This window comes from Trematomus bernacchii, unplaced genomic scaffold (assembly GCF_902827165.1).
Source record: "Trematomus bernacchii unplaced genomic scaffold, fTreBer1.1, whole genome shotgun sequence".
Classification (NCBI taxonomy): Eukaryota; Metazoa; Chordata; class Actinopteri; order Perciformes; family Nototheniidae; genus Trematomus; species Trematomus bernacchii.
The window spans coordinates 25,888,239-25,909,307 of record NW_022987739.1 but is presented as its reverse complement, the minus strand read 5'-3'; the positions used below and the strand labels follow the sequence as shown (position 1 = coordinate 25,909,307).

The following is a 21,069-nucleotide window of genomic DNA, read 5'->3' as shown; positions in this document are numbered from 1 at the left end:
GAGGGAATTCATTAATGTGGTAAATCAGGTTGAGTCCGATGAGTCTGAACATCTTTGGAGAGATTGGAGAAAATGTTATCGAAATGGAAATATGAACCAAGCGCAAACATGTTGTAAAGTCTAAATATGTAAGAAATATATTGTAGAGCTTGCTAAATCATAAAATTCAGGCCAACTAGTAATCTACAGACCTAATAAAGAAATCCATGTTTGGTTCAAGATCCACTTAAAACAAAATCTAAATAAGATCATTTTAATGTATTTTGGTATGATAATGTGAAAAAGTTTCAACAATGGTCCTGCACTTTAATACCGCAAAACATATCGCAATTATAAGAACAATAAAGAAATAACACAATTCGTGTTTTTTTCAAATCATGCCTAATCACAAATGTGTTATTTTTTCTTACACATCCATTCCCTTCATATTTCAGATTCTTCCACTCTCTCTCATAACATGTCACTATTTCTTTCTCCCCAATCCTCTTTGGCCGTATGAAGGATGAGAAACACACACTGGGTGTTTCTCAATCGCGAGTAAAGCTGCTCCAGAGCCACTATTTCAAGCATGCTACGTCATCGAGTGCCGCCGAAGTACTGTTTCAATCTCCAGCATACTTGGAAATCTACCGAGCCCGGCGTACTCCGTTTGGAGAAATTTCGAGGCTGCACATGAGTAGACTCCGCGGTCTTAAAATCCCCACAATGCTTTGCGCACGGCAGAGTTCCCGTTAGAATAATTATTTGCCGGTCAACATGTCCGTTACAGTTTAAATCTTCCGGACAAAATTTGAAAAGTGCCGGTCAAAGGTCTTCTATGTTATTTATTGAGCTTTGAAACAAATTGATATGATTCGATATTAAACAAACTAATTATAGTAGATTAATTAACTATTCAAAAGTGTACAGTAATTTACAATAACACGGGAATAATAAACGGAGCGCTCTCTCTCCCTCTCCTGACAACACGCCAATATCATGCAGCTCGCGGATCCAGTAATGAGTAACCCGACAGTAAAACTAAACCTATCTATAACTAGTTTAGGTAGTTTGAGAGGTAATTAAAATAGCTACGTGTGATGTTCTAACCTGAAGTGTGTTTTGCTCCGCTCACCGCTGCAGGGGATCATGCAGAGCTGCGTGTCGACTCGTCAGCAGCAGCCGATCTCTCTCTCCCGTCAGATTAGACTTTACTCGCGTTTGTGTCCATATCGATCAGATCTAGCTAGTTCTAGCTAATGATATGACTACCTGCTTATTAAAAGACACCTAAACAATAAGCGTCGCTATGCAACCGGGTGAGGCCACAAAGTATAGCGCAGCATTATGCATTTGTTTACATGCCCACCGGAGGCATTACCAACAGATCAACGCACAATCAACCCATACAGGACATCTCTTTCTCCACATTAAGTGTAGACATTATAATTGACTATTCTTGTCTGTCACATACTCTTCTTGTCTGTCACATACTCTTCTTGTCTGTCACATAAGTGGCGCAACTGATGCGGTATTGCGCTAAGGGGAAATAATTTTGACCGGACATTTTGACCGGAGAGATTTAGATTTGCCGGTCTTCAGCATATTTTACCGGTCATAGTCCGGTAATTACCGGCTAACGGGAACTCTGGCGCACGGACCAATTTCCAAAATCTGTGGCGGAAAATGTAAGACGGGGCCTCTCATATGACGCACACCTGCACACTTGCTAGCCTGTTCCACTCTTTGGGTGTTTCTCAATCGCGAGTACGCTTGCTTGGTAGCACATGTCTGCCGAGCATCTTGCTTCAGAAGCGAGTCAAGAATACTTCCTGGCATTTGGAAAACAAAGAGTGGAACAGGCTAGCAAGTGTGCAGGTGTGCGTCATATGAGAGGCCCCGCCTTACATCTTCCGCCACAGATTTGGGGAAATTGGTCCGTGCGCAAAGCATTGTGGGGATTTTAAGACCGCGGAGTCTACTCATGTGCAGCCTCGATATTTCTCCAAACGGAGTACGCCGGGCTCGGTAGATTTCCAAGTATGCTGGAGATTGGAACAGTACTTTGGCGGCACTCGATGACGTAGCATGCTTGAAATAGTGGCTCTGAAGCAGCTTTACTCGACATTGAGAAACACCCACAGTTTTCCAAATGTCAGGAAGTATTCTTGACTCGCTTCTGAAGCAAGATGCTCGGCAGACATGTGCTACCAAGCAAGCGTACTCGCGATTGAGAAACACCCACTATGTGTTGAGATGCTTCATTAAGTTACAGCTGAGCAGAGAATCACTCCTCTCCTCTTCCTAACCATCTATCCAATGCTCTCAGTATCCCCAGCAGAGAGCTGGAGAACGAGCAGAACGGTGTGAGTTTGAAGCAAGAACCAGATAGAAGTATAAATACAGAGAAGAAGAAAGCACTAGAGGTAAGAAGCCAACAAAAAAGAAAGGACATAAACATTGAGAGTAGCAAAGCACGGCTAGCAAAGAGAGAAAAAAAGATAGAGAAATATAAGGAAGAAAAAACTGGTAATGCTAGCTATCATTTAAGCAGTTTACAAAATCATATGAACAGGAGAATTCAAAATCTTACTAAGCCCTTCTCTGCCTTCTTTACATTCTGCTCCAGATTTCTCTACGCCAATATCCCTTGATGCAATCTTAATGTGTACGACGTTGTGGGGGTAGCTATACAACGGCAAAGAAAAGCTTATATTGACATGCAGCAAAGACCCAATTGCCCTTGGAAAAAACACCCTAATGTCACTGAGCATGTGCAGTGTCCTTCAGGTTTGTATCTGTTGGCTCAGGGTTGAAATGAATATCTGAAAAGCCCCTTATATGATGTTAAACCTCCACTAGCTTGATCTGTGATCAGTGGGAATCCCACCGTTGTTGTGTCTCAACTAAACTGCTCTTCCCCTTAATTACAGTAATCTGTGCTCGACACAATTACTCACTCAAGAAAGATAAGAAATCAAGCTGGAGATAAAAGATAAAATGGAGATAAAATATCAAAGGAGTCATATCATCGTGAAACTCAAATGATCTTCTTCGCTTGAGATGCATTGCTGTGTATCATACACCTAAAAACTGTTATGATAATGTCATATACCAACACAGCTCTCTGTCAATACGATGGAGAATTACCCCAGTTGCATTGTTGGCTAAATACAGGCACTGTTGTTTCTCTACAATTGATCAATCGCCCCATAAACCCCTTCAAATATATCATAGCTATTATGTGCACCGAAGAAATATAATGCAATGTATTGCCTCTTTAAAAAGGTTGCAATTGATACAAGTGTTGGTTCTTATCACTGCTGTTTTTCCACTATTAATTCATCATTTTAAATGATCAGTTTGAGGCTGTGATCTCCTGATAATACACAGTTGTTTATGTTGTGCTTTTAAAAGAATACAGGGTTTGAATGTATCATTAGTATCCCATGCCCTTGTGGTAGCGGATTTAAGCATTATAATTACAAACGGGGAACACGCAGGTCAGTCAGTCCTTGTCCTTTGGCCTGGCCTGTTTATTTTTAATCCATATTGTTTTCTACTTTCCTTTAGTTGGGTTGGTGCCCAAAAGCTCTCGAGGGATGGCTCTGAATAAGGCTCCTGCTGAAGAGAATACCACTTAATCCCCAAATTACCATTATATATTAAGAGGCTTGCTAACAAAATCAATCATTAAATAAAGATATTCTCTTGTTTTTACTGCAGCTGTCGTGACAATCAGGAATGCTACCTGAAATTATCATAACTAAATAATTTAAGATCAGTTTTAACTTTTTGCAAGAACAGTGCCAGTGTTGCGCTACACCACCGTCCCCACTGTTGGAGTTCTTTGCACTTTTAGCACCGTTAGCTAGCTGATAGCTGATAGCTCGGCAAGCACCTTGTCATGCTACGAATTCGATTTATAATTCATTTCAGTGCTCGAGGCAGGCAAACAGTATTGTTATTAAATACTAGGATTTATGCTAATCATTTATTATATTCTACTTAGATGACTGTTATACTTTTAAGCAAAATGTTGGTATCATTGCTGCATCATAGACTGACAAAAAACCTTTGTGTTTTAATTCTTATATCATAAATCATGTATTATGCAGATATAAAATAGTTGGATTAGAATTTGCGTTTGAATGTAAAACAAGTTTTTATGTAATTGCATTAACACAAACCCAGACAAAACATCTTTAAATATAAGTAAATCTCTTCATTGAATTGTAAAATAATTCAGCATGATTTTCCTAGATCTCATCAGATGATCTTAATCCAACTCTCCTGCTGTTAGCTCTATTTGTTTGGCTTCAATGAGCATTTATAACACGTCAGTGGCCAAAGTCAGTGGCACTGCCCCAAAGCCTTCTCAATTTCATATCACCAGCAGTGTGTCCTGCTAGAGATCCTGAGCCTCCCCACTATCCCTCCTTATCGTTGAGTCCATTGAAAAGCAGAGTCTGGCTCCACGCAGGCGCTGCAGTGTTATTATCACTATAGAGAGGGACCTCTAAATCACTCTAAAAATACTCTGCAGTCGGTCAGGCTGATAGCAGGACGCCCGGCATCCTGACAGATTGGCCCGACTGTTGGTGGAGCGGTGCCCCCCTCTGCTGCACCACAACCACACACACCCAGACACACGCACGCACACAACCCCCCCCCCCCCCCTCCTTCTGTCACTTTCTTCACCCGCAGGTACGCTGCAGGCCGACCTAGCAACGTGACACCATTCAGGCAGACATTGTCGCATGTCAAAGTTCTTAAGATGGAGAATCTTCCATCGATCTCGAGGTTTTGTGTAACAGCTCCTGAATGCATTTAGTCCTCTGTGTTCATGACAATAATACACCAGAAATGTGATGTTGACATTGTGCTAGAGAATATTGGGGGAAAGTATTTTTACAGTAGTTTGAGACCCTTCTTATCTTTTATTTGTTCACCTCCATTAGTGCGGGCAAAGCTATCAACAAACACAAACCTTTTCTCTTGTTATGGCTGAGATCTGAGACTGTGTACAATATAATCCAAGGATGTAGTATTTCATCACTCACACTTGTGATGAATGCTTTCAACTGATTAAGCCTAAAAGACTAACGTACACAAGAAAGGAAGAACTGAAAGTATATCCGACAAAGTATTTAAGATAAGATGCAACTTAAAGGTAAAGAAAGCAAAGCATATTCATATCATCCGTAGTTCAGCTGCATTTACAATACAGTTGTGTAGCTGAATTCCTTCAGTCATGTCATTAGGGCTATTGTTAGGCTTGTCATCTTAAATATGTGATATTGGATATTTAGAGACATGTTTTTTTCTTTACTTAACTGCGAGAGCAAAGAAAATGAAAGACCTGAAGCATATTCAATTGAAATGTCAAGTAAAAGCTATCCTTGGGAATAATTGTAGTTCTTTCTAAAAAACCTAAACTAATTCAAGGTTGTGGTTCATCCTTCTATTAGTATTCAACCTCTCTAGCTGTTACAAATTACCCAGTGAACTCTGGTTCTCATTTATTTCTCAACCGCCCCAATGTTTGATTTCACCTACAACTTCAAAGCAGGAGAGAAACTTAATTTGCAGTTTTCTTGAGTTTCAGTCTCTGATGTTGGTTATGTTTTCCCAACCTTGAGAAGTTCAGCTCGCTTTAATGTTTGGAAATAACCTTGTGATCACACCTCTGCTAATCGCCCCCTTTCTGCTCCATCTTTTCATCTGCAACACCTTTTATAGCTATCCATCTGTTTGTTCTCATTCATCACTGTCTTGCTGTGTTTTTTCTAATCTTCCTGCTATTCTCTATTCAAACCCTGGTGCACAAATACTCCTTTCACCCTTTTCAATGTGCATTTCTTTGTTGCTGTGTATTCTCCCATTGCCAGATCTTTGTTCCCCTGGCTAGACTCATGCCTTTACCTGACTTCAGTTTTCATATCTGGTCTCTTATTGTTTCACCGTCCTTGTAAACACAACACTGTCTGTTGCTGTTGGTTTCCACCGTCATCCATGCATCCGCTTGCCTCTTCAGCCCTTTCATACAACTGCATCCAATGAAGCTAAATTGGCACTCCCCAAAGGTGGAATTAGGGTTGCCAAGCATCGCTGCTTATCAGAGACAAATTGGCCAGGATGAGGTTTATTTATTGAGGGAATTATCGCCACTGCCTCATGCGCACACACACAGCCAAGCTCAGCTCAAATCTCATCTATTGACATACATGCAAATTCACTCTTTTTTTCCTTTGATTGAACTCACACCACACTCACCTTCTTCCTCATCTCCCACACTCTCTGACTTCCTCTCTCCGTGTATCACAACCTAACACACCCTTTTTCCTCCCTTCCCCTCCTCCACCACCATCTCTCTCTCACTCTGTTCAGGTGTTATTAGACGACACAGCTCTCTGGTATGAATTCACACGAGGCAGGACAACGTGATGTCCTTATTCTCTCTTCACTCTCTTCGGTCTTGTAAACTGTCAGGTGCGGGAAATGGAGAGTTCAGGTGTGTGTGTATCTGTCAGAAGAGATGGTGATGTATGTGTGTTTAGTCTATGCATGTTGTTTTTGTGCTTGAAGTAGACATGTGTGCTTCGTCTTGCCTTGTGTGTGAGTGAGGAAGAGAGAAAGAGCTTTTCTCTGCAGGAAGAGATTCAGACGCCTGGCAGGAGGGAAACATTTCTCTTGCCAAAAATACTGATTTCCAGAACTCCATCTCTCGTATCCACTTTTCACCTCACTAGTAGCCTCGCTGAATTTTCTTTCAAACTCCTCGTCCATCCCATCTGGTCGTTACTCTTGAGCTCTTTCCAATGCCCTCCACACAACCTCTTGCACCGGCCTCTCCAACATTTACTACTTGTCCTTCTGCCTACAGTCTGTAACATGCAATACAACTATAACTGTAAAGATGAGCAGAGATTCTGCAGGAAAAATAAACCCCACTGGATGAGTTGCGAATACTTAAAAGTCCAGAGGCAATTCACAGTTTTTTTCAGACACTACAGGAAAGCAGTTTGAATGAAATAAGGTCCAGATTAAACAACATTGTATATAGCAAAAGACACTGCTATTGATTTCTTTTTAGTACTGTGACCGACAGAAGTGAAATTGTATATACCTCTACTATATTGGAAATCATTAACACAAATGTATATCTCATAAGCTTAGCAAATAAAACTAAAACTATTAGACACGGCTAGATACCCCTAAAAGTAAGTACGAAAATACAATATTTAGTCATTTAGGTGAAGTGTTTATTTAATTAGATGCGATTTTAGGCAACCAACCTTGACATTTAGTTATGAAACGGTGTTCATTATCATCCTCTGAACTTCAGCTGCCTGGTTTCTCTGCCAACTCTTACTTTGTACAACAGACATGTGTAAGAAAACTTAATCAGGTGACAAGACCAGCTATCATAAATCAGTTGGGCTCCAACATCAAACAACTTTTATCAGGAGAACCTTTTCACCTTTGTTGATGAAAGAGTACTAACACTTTGCTGTCACAGTCTGCTGCACAGTTTTCTATAAATGGTTTTGCAATCTTTCCCTCCTCTGTTGCTGCGGGTCCACCGTGGCATTTCAGCCCATTTTGTAATGAGCCCAGCAGCGATAAACAGAGCCAACCCCAGGCCAATTCAGACCCGTCTGGCTGGCAGAGGACAACTGGTTACCAACTTATTTGGCATTAGACACAAACATCTGCCGGTTTCGTTTTTTTAGCTGGTCAGACGAGCTTTTAGCTGAGCTCCCTGAATAAACCCCAGCCTGAGTGCCTGTCTGCAGGCCCCGTGCCAAAGGGTCTCAATCTGCACTGTATTACTAGTCATTAGATGGCATTCACTTCTATGTAAAGCAAAGGAAACATAGCTTTTCAGAAAACTGCGACACGTGTAGCATGTGTTAAAGCTATGTTTAAGGACTTAGTTTTTGTAAAATGGTGAGTTTTAGAATAAAATAAGTTCTACTAATTCTACATTCCTGCCCACTGCAATAACTCTCTATAACAAATCACCTCTGGCTGGCAGAGAACTCTCTGCTCCATAGTTTCTCTTGGACTTAAAATCACACTGTACATTTTACATTTATATATTAAGTTTAATATGTAATATTCCATCCCTCACATACTTATGTATATATAATAACTTGCTTTATATATATTTTTTGTTATTGTTCATTTGTAAGTTCAACATTATTTCTAGTCTTTTTAATTTGTATTGTACAATGCCATGTATTTTATGCTGCTGCAACACAAACATTGCCCAAATTGGGACCAATAAAGTACTATCTTATCTTATCTACTTCGTTTTGAATTCAAGCACTACATGTGTTAGTAGGACTACATGATATACAATATGTCCAACTGAATGCCTGTGCTATAGGCCAAGCTGGGATTAGACTGCCTCACACAGCATGGATCCACAGGCTGTAAGGACTACGTATAAATCCCTATAATACTCATGCAACAGATGTACAGGGAGTAGGGCTGTGCAATTAATCATATTTTAATCGCAATCACGATTTTGGCCATGCAGCCACAATTACGAAAACAATCGGAAAAAAACGATTATTTTGCTTTGCTAGGTTGTGACTGCAACATATTTGATCTCATTTATTTTAGTCTAATTTATTTTTATTTATTATATTTATATATGTTTAGTAGCTTATGGAAGTTCGCTCCAAAATATTTGTCGATCTTGTTTATTGGTAATTATTATTTTTGATATTATTTATTTAAATGTAAATATAAATGTATCATTTATTTTTGTATTGGTTTTTCAGTTGAATTATACGTTCAGGGTAATCAACAGTTAAAAAGATACTGTTCAAATTATTATTTGTATTTGTTTTAAAGTTCAATAAATGGATGTTTTCAAAGTCAATGAATAATCGTATTTAATAATCGTGATATCAATTATTGACGAAAATAATCGTGATTATGATTTTTGCCGTAATCGAGCAGCCCTAACTGGGAGGCATGTAGTGCATCTTCTATGGTAGCAGAGTTATTCATGATATAGTCTTCCTCAGATGCATAGGGGTAATAAATAATTCCTTTACCTTTACCTCATAAAATAAAGATGTGGCATCTTTATACAATGTCTACGAAGGTTGCAACAAAGAACAGAACTGCACTGAGGCAGTATTGGATTACTGATTTTTTTTCAATCTGTGTAATGAATAACCTTGAAACACCTTACAGCACTACAGAATGTATTGATATTATGATGATATGATAGAATATTGTATTTAAAATGTCCCATCCTATTCTTTTGGTGTCGAGCTCTGTTCTAGGGGAACATTGTAAATGGGGATGTCATGGTCATGGTGCCATTAATTGAAAAGCATGCATTGCTTCAAAGAAAATAAGATTCCCCACAAAAGGTAGACAGAAAGAAGGAATTCTGCAAAAGCATATTTTTCATGATGAGCTTCTCCTCTTCACCTTTTCAGAGAAAACACAAAAAAGCCATTAAAATGATCCATCTGCCCAATTATGACAGAGAATGTGTGTGCCTTGAGCTGGTAACTAGGGAAGTAATTGCCTTTCTTGTTTCCTTTTGTACACTGTGTTACTGCAACCTAGACTTTGAAATGTCCAATTTGTGCTCCCCTCACATGCAGTGGGTCGGCCTAGATTACAAATATCTAGCGCAAGATCATAAAACTAAGTCTGTGTAGCTGACAGCTTAATAGATAGAGTAACATGATCAAAGTCATTTGGGAGAAACAGTGAAAGTTTGTCGGGATGTAAAGTGTGATGGAGTGGAGGTGAAGAGGACGGGGTTAATGTCGCACCAGCTAACCGAGAGAAAGGTCAGTAAATCCTTCAAAATCCAACAGTTTAATACAGAACTCTGATTGCATCAATTAATCACAGCCAACACCGGTTCACAATGTTAATAACCAGGTTGAAAAATGAATCGTCTAACAACGTTAAGGTGGATTGATCAAGGTGTTCTTATCTTCTTCTCGTAACATTTTTGCTATGCTATTTTTTGGGCACAACATTCCCATCCCCTCTTTCTTTTCCCTTTTGCTGGTAATTATTGTCTGTAATTTAAATTGCTTAGTTTCCTAAGACTGTTACACTCAAGCACTATTTTATCTTTAAAGTAAAAAAACATGTCAGAAAAATGTAAAGCCATTTGAGGAATGTGGTCTAACAAGAGGCACGGTTTACAATTAACATTAGTATCTGCATGTTTGTTTCTTCAAGCTATCTGGCGTTAGCGGGTTAATAGATTCGTAGCACGCTAGATCACTAGATTTAGGGTGTTTCTCAATCGCGAGTACGCTTGCTTGGTAGCACATGTCTGCCGAGCATCTTGCTTCAGAAGCGAGTCAAGAATACTTCCTGGCATTCGGAAAACGAAGTGTGAAACACGCTAGCAAGTGTGCATGTGTGCGTCATATGAGAGGCCCCGTCTTACATCTTCCGCCACAGATTTGGGGAAATTGGTCCGTGCGTAAAGCATTGTGGGGATTTTAAGACCGCGGAGTCTACTCATGTGCAGCCTCGATATTTCTCCAAACGGAGTACGCCGGGCTCGGTAGATTTCCAAGTATGCTGGACATTGGAACAGTACTTCGGCGGCACTCGATGACGTAGTATGCTTGAAATAGTGGCTCTGAAGCAGCTTTACTCGACATTGAGAAACACCCAGAGTCTGTAATTATATGTGCTAGGTAGCTAGTAAGCTAGTTTTATTGTGATGCTGGCCAATCCAGTTGATCAGGAGAAACTGACCGCTGAACCTGGCAAAAGGGAAGGAAAATTATAAGAGGTTTAACCGACGGTAGCCTTTTTCTGGTAACAACTAGCTGGCGTAGCAAGTTTGTGAAATAACGCAAATCCCAAAATTGAATTACTTTTTGTCCTACAGGTAAGTTATCAAATCAGATTTTTTAAATGATTGAGTGTGATAATACTGCCCCCAATGACATGAATCAATCGCCATTTTCTCATGACCCAGTCAAATGATCCTGCGAACAGCTCAATGTCCGTTCTACTCTCTTTCTATCTCTATAGGTGTCACATCAACCATGTGAACAAGGGAGCTACTCTTTCACAGCTTTCCACTCCAACCAAAGCATGGCTCAGCTCCCTTGAGTGTGTAACAGGCTTGGTATGTCAATATTAATAGAAACCCTAAAAGCATCAGATATGTAGATCTGCATTGTGGGTAATGGTTGATGGGTAAAGTGACTTATCCAATTATTTAGTGGCACTATTTTGTAAACAGCAGCTTTTATCAGGATCTGGTCACGTAAACTGTGAACAAAACTAAAGACTATGAACTTATAAGGTAATTTTTTCATAAAACTTCTCCCTTTTTTCGACTCCGTTTGAAGAGCTTATGCACATTCCTGCTGGACTCAGCAGCAGGCAAATCCTCCTGTTTCCTCCTGTCCAATTTGGCAACTGCAGCACTGCTGAAAGTTTAATCTGAAGGAAAAGAGGGGAATAAGGGAGGGCCAAGTCCTCGAGTACTGAAGGAAAATGTGACGTCTTGTTGGGGCCAGAATTCTGTTCTCTCTTTACTCTTTCCTTGTACTGCAAATGTGCAAACCAAAGTCTGCAGAGACAGAAATAATACAGAAGCCTAACCTATATATATTGGAGATATACCAATTACAGCTAACAGGAGCAGATGAGGCCTGAACTGGGCTCGGAGACTTCTCGAAAGATGAGGTTATTTTTGTGCAAAGACGAATAATTCCTTAAGCATCCTAGATAAATAGGTTTTTATCAGTGTGTAAAATTGAAAGTTGGAAAAGTCTAAACTCCAACCCCCAGAATTCATTCTATTAGTCAAGAAAACTCTCCTGGTGAATGTGTTCCTCAATCTGACAACATGTACCCCTCCCTCATCAACCGTGAAGTGTAGCCTCAGTGGCTGCTGGTGTGGCAGCCCAGGTCGATGAGGGAGGGGTACATGTTGTCAGATTGAGGAACACATTCACCAGGAGAGTTTTCTTGACTAATAGAATGAATTCTGGGGGTTGGAGTTTAGACTTTCCGACTTTCAATTTGAAGGACCACCCTACTGAGGCTAAACTTCAAGGTTGATGAAGGAGGGGTAAATGTTGTTGGGATTTGAATAAAATTCACCAGGAGAGTTTTCTTGACTATCATAACGGATTCCGGTGGTTGGAGCTTAAAATAAATGAATTTGAAAATGTACATGGCACCAAGGACCACCCTAGTGTGTACATGTATACTGACAGAGAGTTCTCCCCGTCATGGAAATACCATATTGTGACTGCTCTATTATACTTAGGTTAACTAGTATCCTTCAGGGACAATGTTGTCCAACTCAATATTTTGTTTTACTTCCTCTTCATAGTCCATCAACTTGAAGATATAGATATTTTTACAGAGGACCTACTTTGATCCTTTACTCAGTTTAACATCATCACACGACTCTGGGTTATCATAATGTTATGTATTTTGGCTTCAAATGCATATTGAGGCCATTATCTGGGGGTTTTCATTGTTGAATAATCTGTAAATGTTAAAAAGTCAACAGGAGACCAAGATCCCAACCGACTCAGAGAGTTAACATTAATTAGCTATAGCTAGATAAAGCGAATAAAATCTAAGTCACTTAAGCTAATCGCCTCATTGGGCTTCACAATCTGTCCGACATATGACTTCCTCTCTCTTCAGTCACTTGATTTGGAAGAGTGGAAAAACACAACTTTGAACAGGAAAGAAACGTAAAATCAATTACTGCAACAATCACAAGAAATGTCAGCTCCTTACATGCAGGGCTAGAATGAAAATCTTGGCAAGCATGGCAACAGTAACTAAGGTCCAATCTAATACCATCCTTCTCTCGTACATACAGCAGTGTCAGGCCCTCAGGCAGTCTTTTTTAAAGTGATCATCTGCGAACCCTCTCACCCCACTTCAACCCCCCCGACCCCCACACTGATGAACACATCCGAGTCTGCACCTCGGGCGGGGAAGAAGAGAAAGGGCAAAACGCTCGATGTGTGGTCGCTTCGAGCGCGTCATCATTTTTAGTTTAGCGGCATGTTGTTTTATATTTTATCCAACGAGTGCAATCATTGTATTCATTAAGTAGATATTAAACACAGAAACTAAACTAAATGTTGCCATTAGTTGCAAAAACGTTCGTTTGTATAATGGGAGGGTTTCAATCAGCTGGTGATGGAGGAGCTGTGGCTATGAACATGGAAGAGATTATCAAATGATCTTTGGGAGGAGTTAAAGTCCATTAAGCCAACATCCCTAAAGGTTGTTGGAAAACTCAGATCAGAGATTTTGGAGGAACGCATTTCTTTATGGAAACATATTAGTGTCAAAAAAAGACCAGAGCCACTCATAGAAGATATAAAAACAAGCTGTCAACTTGCTACGGATTCAGCGACATCCACAGAAAACAAAAACGTCTCCGTTGGGTGACATCTTCAATGTATAATAGACAACTCTGCTGATGTCTTATTTGATGTTCTTTAATTCTAAACTCTAGTTTATTTCTAAATAGCTTTAGTCCTTACTGGAATCAACAGCAATAAAAAAATACTTGAATGGAACTGCAAAGAGCTTTGGATAAAAGCATCCAGCTGACAGCCTGCGTTAATCTCAAAGTTTAGGATAATCACTGAAGAAGTACTCGAGGGGTACTACTGTCTGCAGGTTATTTAACTTCTTGCTTTGCAATCAATCCATCCTGGCAGTGCACACAGTGAGCACTTTATTTCAATATGGACTAACATACTGGAGCTTGAGACAATTGTCACATCTTAGCTTTTAAAATGTCACTGTTTTGTTAGTTGGCATCGAAGCAGATCAACTCCTCAGTGTCTGTCTTTGCAGACTCCATATTTATCTGTTTTCTAACTCCCTAATAATAACAACTGCATTAACTGAGAGAAATCGACTATTCCCATCCGTTTCACTCAGTCTTACACTTCATGTTTACCCACTTTCCTTCATAATAGAGTCTGAATGCTTGAGACTAATACGTTTCCAGCTTCTAAGGAGCTTCAGAAGGGGGCTACAAACAGACCAGGCACACCGAGAAACACATAATGACCCAGCTGAGGCCACAGGAATCACAGAGACATGACTGGACATGAAGGCAGTTATTGGTTTCACATTCTGTGCAGCCTGTTGGGATGTTGTTCAGCTGAGCACCAGAGGAAAGGCCGACAATACTCATTATGTGCCAAATGAACCAAAATTGAACCAATTTGGCTACCGTCCAGTGGACAGAAGACAAAATATCCCCGACATACAGTAGACCTCAAAAAGTAAGAAGTAGCGTAAGTGATTTGATCATGTATAAGGTATTGCAATTGTACTGATTTTTTACTCCAAATGTATTATTAATTGGTGGTTTTCCACTTTTAAGTTCATACGGTAAGTATATCTTGGTTCGAGACCAGTAAGAAAGGTATATTATGGCACTAGATTTGGACTCTGATTATTCTGGAGCGACGACAAAACATATATGTAATTCCTATGTTATTGCGGTTCACATGTGTGCGTTGCCATAGAGCCCCAATGTAACCCCCCTTTTTTAAGGGTGCAATGAACTGTTTCACTCTGGGAGCTATTCGTGTGAAAACATGACCTAGATGCTGGGGGAAAAGTAAAGCTTCATGGCAGTGAGCCGTGTGAGCGGACTTCTGACTTCATGGTTATCAAGACGTCCACATGTACCCTGCAGTGATAATGCAAGAAGGAACGACTCCAATAGCTTCACAGAAGATTACACACAAGAGTGTCTATCGATTGGAAAAGCTGGGAATCAAAGCAGTATTTAATCTGGTATTGTGGTTTTATGGAGTCCTTGATGAGGCAAACAGAATCTTTATTGAGCGACCTCCCTTCATCAACATAGCAGTGAAGCATTAACTGTTCCAGTACTGGGCCAACAGTGGGTCCAGGTGTTCAAACCTCAGCACAGTTTCACATATCTCCATTGCTTCCTACCTAACAGGCCTCTAGCAAATGCCTGAGGCGGTTTATAATATCATTTACTGTGAGCATGTCAAACTGCCCGTGGGAGAAAGACTCGAAGTGAGAGATTCTCCCCTTGCAAGTTTAGATTAAAATCATCAGATGGAAAGCATTCAGGGCAGGCTTAGATTTACCGGGGGATTCTTTTGTATGCAGGCAAAATAAATCAACTGAAATAGCCCCAATAACTTCACTAAAACAGCTCCATTAAGTACAAAGAGAGAAACAACTCTGGACTCCTGGTCCTCTAAATGTGGCTTATAGAACCACCAACCACTGAATAATATCAAGTTGAGACAAAATATCCTATTGTTGGAATCTTATTTTGGTTTATTAAATGTAGGGCTAATGATTCATCTTTTTTTTAATAAACATCTCCTTGTAAGTCTCATCAAAGTATTCAACCATTACATAAAATAGAGAAAAGCAGAAAATCCTCAAATGTAAGAGGCCACAACGTTTAAATTAAAATCATAAATGTTGATTAATACATTTAAAAGCTTCAGGAGAGATCACATCTGAACCACTGTATAAAAAGGTAATTCATGATTTTCTTTGTCTGTCCTAAACTACGGAAACTCTGAAAAATAGGAGACATTTTAGCTTTGTAAACTAAACCACTCTGACCACAGAAAGGCAGAGAGACCGTGTTGAGGACAAAACACTTGCATTGAAATCCTCATCAATGTAAAGTGACCGTGGTCCCCTGAGAGCCTTTTCCTGCAGACACTGAGTAGTGTGTTTAAAGATCAGAGACACTGCCGTCCATCTCCGATAAACGAGGCGACTTCAGCTGCTCCGACTGACCCTCACCCTCAATACAGGTCAAACGCTTTCAGGCTGAATCAATGGGGGCTGATGTTCCCCATTCAATTACCCATGGGTATTATTACCGTGTGTGTGTGTGTGTGTGTGTGTGTGTGTGTGTGTGTGTGTGTGTGTGTGTGTGTGTGTGTGTGTGTGAGATAAATAAAGTAGTCGATCATCTGACTGAGCAGGCTAACTGCTGAGGACAGAGTAATTATGATCAGAGCAACAAAAAGCAGTTTGGCAACAGTCAGTGTGAGATGGTGGTACGTTCAGACATGTGGTTTATTAAAGTGAAAACTAAGGTTTGGTTTCATTATTGGTTAACCTGCTCGTTATCTGATACTGATAACTGATTTGTTTAAAGTGACGCTTTCATATTGCTTACATTGTCCGACCAACAGTCTTGTACCATAAGATATTGAACTAACTAACTATTTATCCAAAAACGTGCAAATTATTTGGTCTATACAATAGCATACACAAAATACAGTACCAATACTGTATGGTACATGCCACCTACATACAAATACATGCCGCAACGCTTTTAGAACGCTTAAACATAATTTTCATGTTTCTTGCATTTGTAAATAATATGAATAAAACATGATGCAGTAAGATCATGCATTCTGAAACTGCAGGTAGAAAACAATATGTAAGAATCCATACAACTGCAACTCCATTTTAGGCAACCAATCGTATATTAGATGGCGCAGAGTTTGTCAACCTGCTAACCAAGAAGACGGAGGAGAAGCTTGTTCTTGACGTGTCTGTCTAACCTGAGCTGTATGATATGCCATAAACAATGTCAGACAAATAGACAGTTGCCAAACAAAGGGGCGATGTTAGTCTGTCATCCAAACAGCAGTTAGATTGGTGATGTGTTGTCAAGAAAGTGTTTCATGGAATAAATTAATGCGCTTTGCCACTACTCGTTCACACGCTATAAGGTAGCTTACACACATTGAATGTGTTTTCTTTCTCCCAAGCTTGAACTGAATTTCCTTTAACAGGCCGGGGTTATCCTGGTTTGAACCGCTTACCTTCGAGACAAAGGTTTGGTTTGTATCTGCACTCAAAATCGGCTCCACTCATTCTCCAAAGAAGGAAAAAAGACAAAACCGGACAAGGCAGTGAACTCAAGGTTATCGGAGCCTGGTGCCACAACGTCCTCCTGTTACCATTCTGGCCTCTTCTACTCTCTTTGGACAAATGAAGGCTGAGCTGAAAGGCGCACAGCAAGCACAAACGGCTTTGCCCTTTGTGTCTTTAACAATTTCACAGAAGGGATGTTTAATAGAGGCAAATTGTACAGAAACAGCTGTGTTTGTGATACTCGAGTCAAGCGGGGAGACTCTATTCTCAATTCTAGCCTGAAAGGACAAGAGAGTGGTTCAGGAATGAGTCCTAAAACCTGGCAATGAGTTAGCATGTTACCATTCCAGGTTCCCTCGTCTTAAAGCCAGTGTTTTATTTTATGCGTTTTTGGTTCGATGCCTGAAATATCTTCTGTGGTTAACACAAACTTAAGAGATTGTTTTACGACTTAAAATAAAAAAAAAGGTCAGTAAATTCCCCATTAATGAATGTCTGAGCTTCTTTGTGTCTCAAAAACAGAGGTGACTAAATGAGCTAAGCGTGCAGCCATGAAATCGCAATGTAGTTCATTTATAGCCTAACAATAGCTTTTTACTTCTGCGGAATGCATTAACGCTTACAATTATATTTGGAGATTATCCTGCTTAAAAAAACAAGTAAGTATAAAAAATATCTGTACGCAACTGAGCCAAAATACAACGTAAGAAATCTAACACTTTTTGTGGAGCGAACCCTTGAGATGCTAACGTCTGAGTAAGTCGGCCTACAAAATATCTCATCAATGCACCACTCTATGATGAACCAGTAAACTCAAATCTGTCCTGCATTTTGCTGCAGTTTCTGAAGTCTGCTTTAAACTCATGATAAAATGGGTACAAAGTCTTGGATTGACTTTACCATCATGGTATATCGCAGTAGGGTTCACTTGAAACGACAGACACATCAAAGTGATTTAAATCCCCAATTCACAGACGATCAGCAATCCCCGTTTCAATCCAATCACTCAGACTTTGTGAGTGTGTGTGTCCCTTTGGAGCAAGCTGTCAATGCTCCTAATAGTTACAGTAGCACAGCAACAAGAGTCTGCTGCATCTCCGATATATTGCTTTCGCTTTTCTGTGCTAGCCTTTCTCCCAAGACACACACATAATCAATACAGCCAAGTTGTGTAGGAGGACAGTACACGCCTCGTCAATAATGGAGGTCTGTTTGAGACGCTTGATTCTTTGCCTGGTGTTTCGCTTGAGTTTTCCTGGCCATCCTGTGACTGTGCAGATACCGTGACTCAACCGTTACAAGGCGGCAGAAAACCTAAACACACACACTGAGACAGGCTGCAGATGAACAGGCAAGACAGTCGAGAACAGCACTGAATGGAAACACACACATCATCTATCCACCATTTAGCAGCAGCTCATAAAATAACACAGGTGCCTCCGGACAATTTTCAGACGGAACATCACACACACACACACACACACACACACACACACACACACACACACACACACACACACACACACACACACACACACACACACACACACACACACACACACACACACACACACACACACACACACACACACACACACACACCACACACACACACACACACACACACACACACACACACACACACACACACACACACACACACACACACACACACACACACACACACACACACACACACACACACACACACACACACACACACACACACACACACACACACCACACACACACACACACACACACACACACACACACACACACACACACACACACACACACACACACACACACACACACACACACACACACACACACAATGACTATCTCAATAATGCAAAGGATGCCTGCAGCACACTAATCCGTTTTATCTCGCTATTGCTCACCATGAAAGTGCTCACCATGTGTTTATTAGTATTATCTTTATGAAAGCTGGGGCTGTGGGCTCGATTGTTCCACCATCTTTATCCACTGTGAGTCCCACGACCACAGAGGAAGACATGCTATTGCCTGACAAGAGAATACGCTGGAGTAGCAGAGTATGCCAAGGAGATGAGTCAGAGTGAAAATATAAAAATCAGATTTTTATTTTTATATGTATTGCTTGGGTGGACACCAGAAAGAATGCTGGGAAAAAGACAGTGGTTTATTGTTTGGAAGACAGTCTTCTTCTACATGCAATTGAAACTAATCTATAGTGTATGCATGGTCTAGTTTTACAAATTATTTGGACAATTTAAAAATGTCTGTGTGAAAAGTGTGATTCTCAAAAGAAATTCAGTCCGGTGAACTTTGAGGACAATAGAAAAACACTAGGGAAAAAAATTGGCGTATTGTTTTGACGATACCTTTCTTCTACACGTGCTTTAAACTAAGCTGTAGGGTATTCATAGCCTAGTTTTCAATACAATTGTATAACTTTAAAAACGTTGCGAGTGATTCTGTTGGTTGTTAATTCTCACGACAATCCAGTCCTAGTCTTGTGACCAGCACTAACAGATGGGAGCTGCAGCGGCGGATACTAACCAACAGCCTCCAAAAACACAAATGATGAGAGGCTGACCTCTCTTTGGGAAAAATGAGCGCTGCCAATGGCAAGGTTCCTTTTTGACAAACAGTAATTTCCCTTATGACTGGACCTTGAAGAAGACCTCACAAAGTGTTTGTCCTCATGCTGTCTAATGCAAAATCCAACATTCAATAGGTAAAATATTACCAGTACATCATATACATTTTATTTTCTACCAGTAATGTGAGTTTTCTCCTTTCAGTGAGCTTGTGCTTCTGTCCGCAACGACTCTTCCCAAAGTGATATGCATCCTGCCAGAGGCATTATCACATAACCTTGTCCACAAGGGAAAAGGCATGGCGCTTGAGTGTGAGTATGTGTGAGAGACAGAGTGTGTGTGTGTGTGTTTGTATATGCATGCATCCATGTGTGATGTAACTGCCAATGGGCACAGAACGGTCTGTCTGGCTTACCAAAGATATTTGTGGAATGTCCTTTCTTGGCGAGGGGCTTCAGCTCGTTGTGACCCCAGCCGTACTGCCTGTAGCTGTCCCATGCATGCTTCATCATCTGAAAAAACAAAGACAACAAAAAAACATTTGAGAAGATGTGAAGCCTCATGAGTAAGCAAAACACAAGTGTAACGTCACAGACACACATCCTGTAACACATGATTCTACCTTCAGAATATGGCATTGAGGAAGATCTCTGGATGATGACGTTAATATTTGCAACATGATTTTAGTTTAAATTGACTTAGGGTAATAGGTAATTTTAGGGTAATAGGATTATTATTTAACAGCTGTTGTCAGTCATGGTGCCACTCAAATCCAACAAAATCATACACAGCAGAACAAACAATATTTGTATAGTATCATCAAGAAGAATAAAAGTAGCTGCAAGTGATTGGATATTCTTGACAAATGAGCCAGGTGATTCGTAGAGGCATAATCATTAAAACCATTACTGTTGAGGTAGAAAGAGCTCCTTTATGAAGCCATTTGTTTGAATTACAACCTTTGCTTTCTGTCAATATTATATTAAGTGGCACGTCAGGGCAGAGCAATTAACTATGAATTCATCAACTAATCAATTAACTGCTACATCTCTCACATATTGATGTAAAAAAAACAGGACAACTGAACCCAATTAAATGTAGGCTTAAGAGGAACGAAATCAACACACACACACACACACACACACACACACACACACACACACACACACACACACACACACACACACACACACACACACACACACACACACACAACACACACACACACACACACACACACACACACACACACACACACACACACACACACACCACACACACACACACACACCACACACACACACACACACACACACACACACACACACACACACACACACACACACACACACCACACACACACAACACACACACACACACACACACACACACACACACACACACACACACACACACAGAACTAAATTATAATTTTTCATACAAGGCTCGGGGAAGCTGAGGATAAAGATTGAGCGCTGAGCCCTGACACGGGGGCTGACGCTGAAAAGAGGAGCTCCGGGGCAAACAGGGAAGACGACACAGACGAGAAAAGGAAAAAGGGCCAGCTTTTAGTGCTGCTCTTTCAATTTCA

The 21,069-nt window shown here is 40.4% G+C and overlaps 1 protein-coding gene across 1 annotated transcript in view; it reads right to left on the bottom strand.

Moving 5' to 3' along the window:
* Positions 1-21,069, bottom strand: part of man1a2 (mannosidase, alpha, class 1A, member 2) — a 126,247-nt gene that overhangs the window by 62,868 nt on the left and 42,310 nt on the right. The window contains exon 4 of the mRNA XM_034147406.1: positions 19,894-19,990. Within this exon, the coding sequence (XP_034003297.1) occupies positions 19,894-19,990 (97 nt within the window). The remainder of the gene's footprint in view (positions 1-19,893; positions 19,991-21,069) is intronic.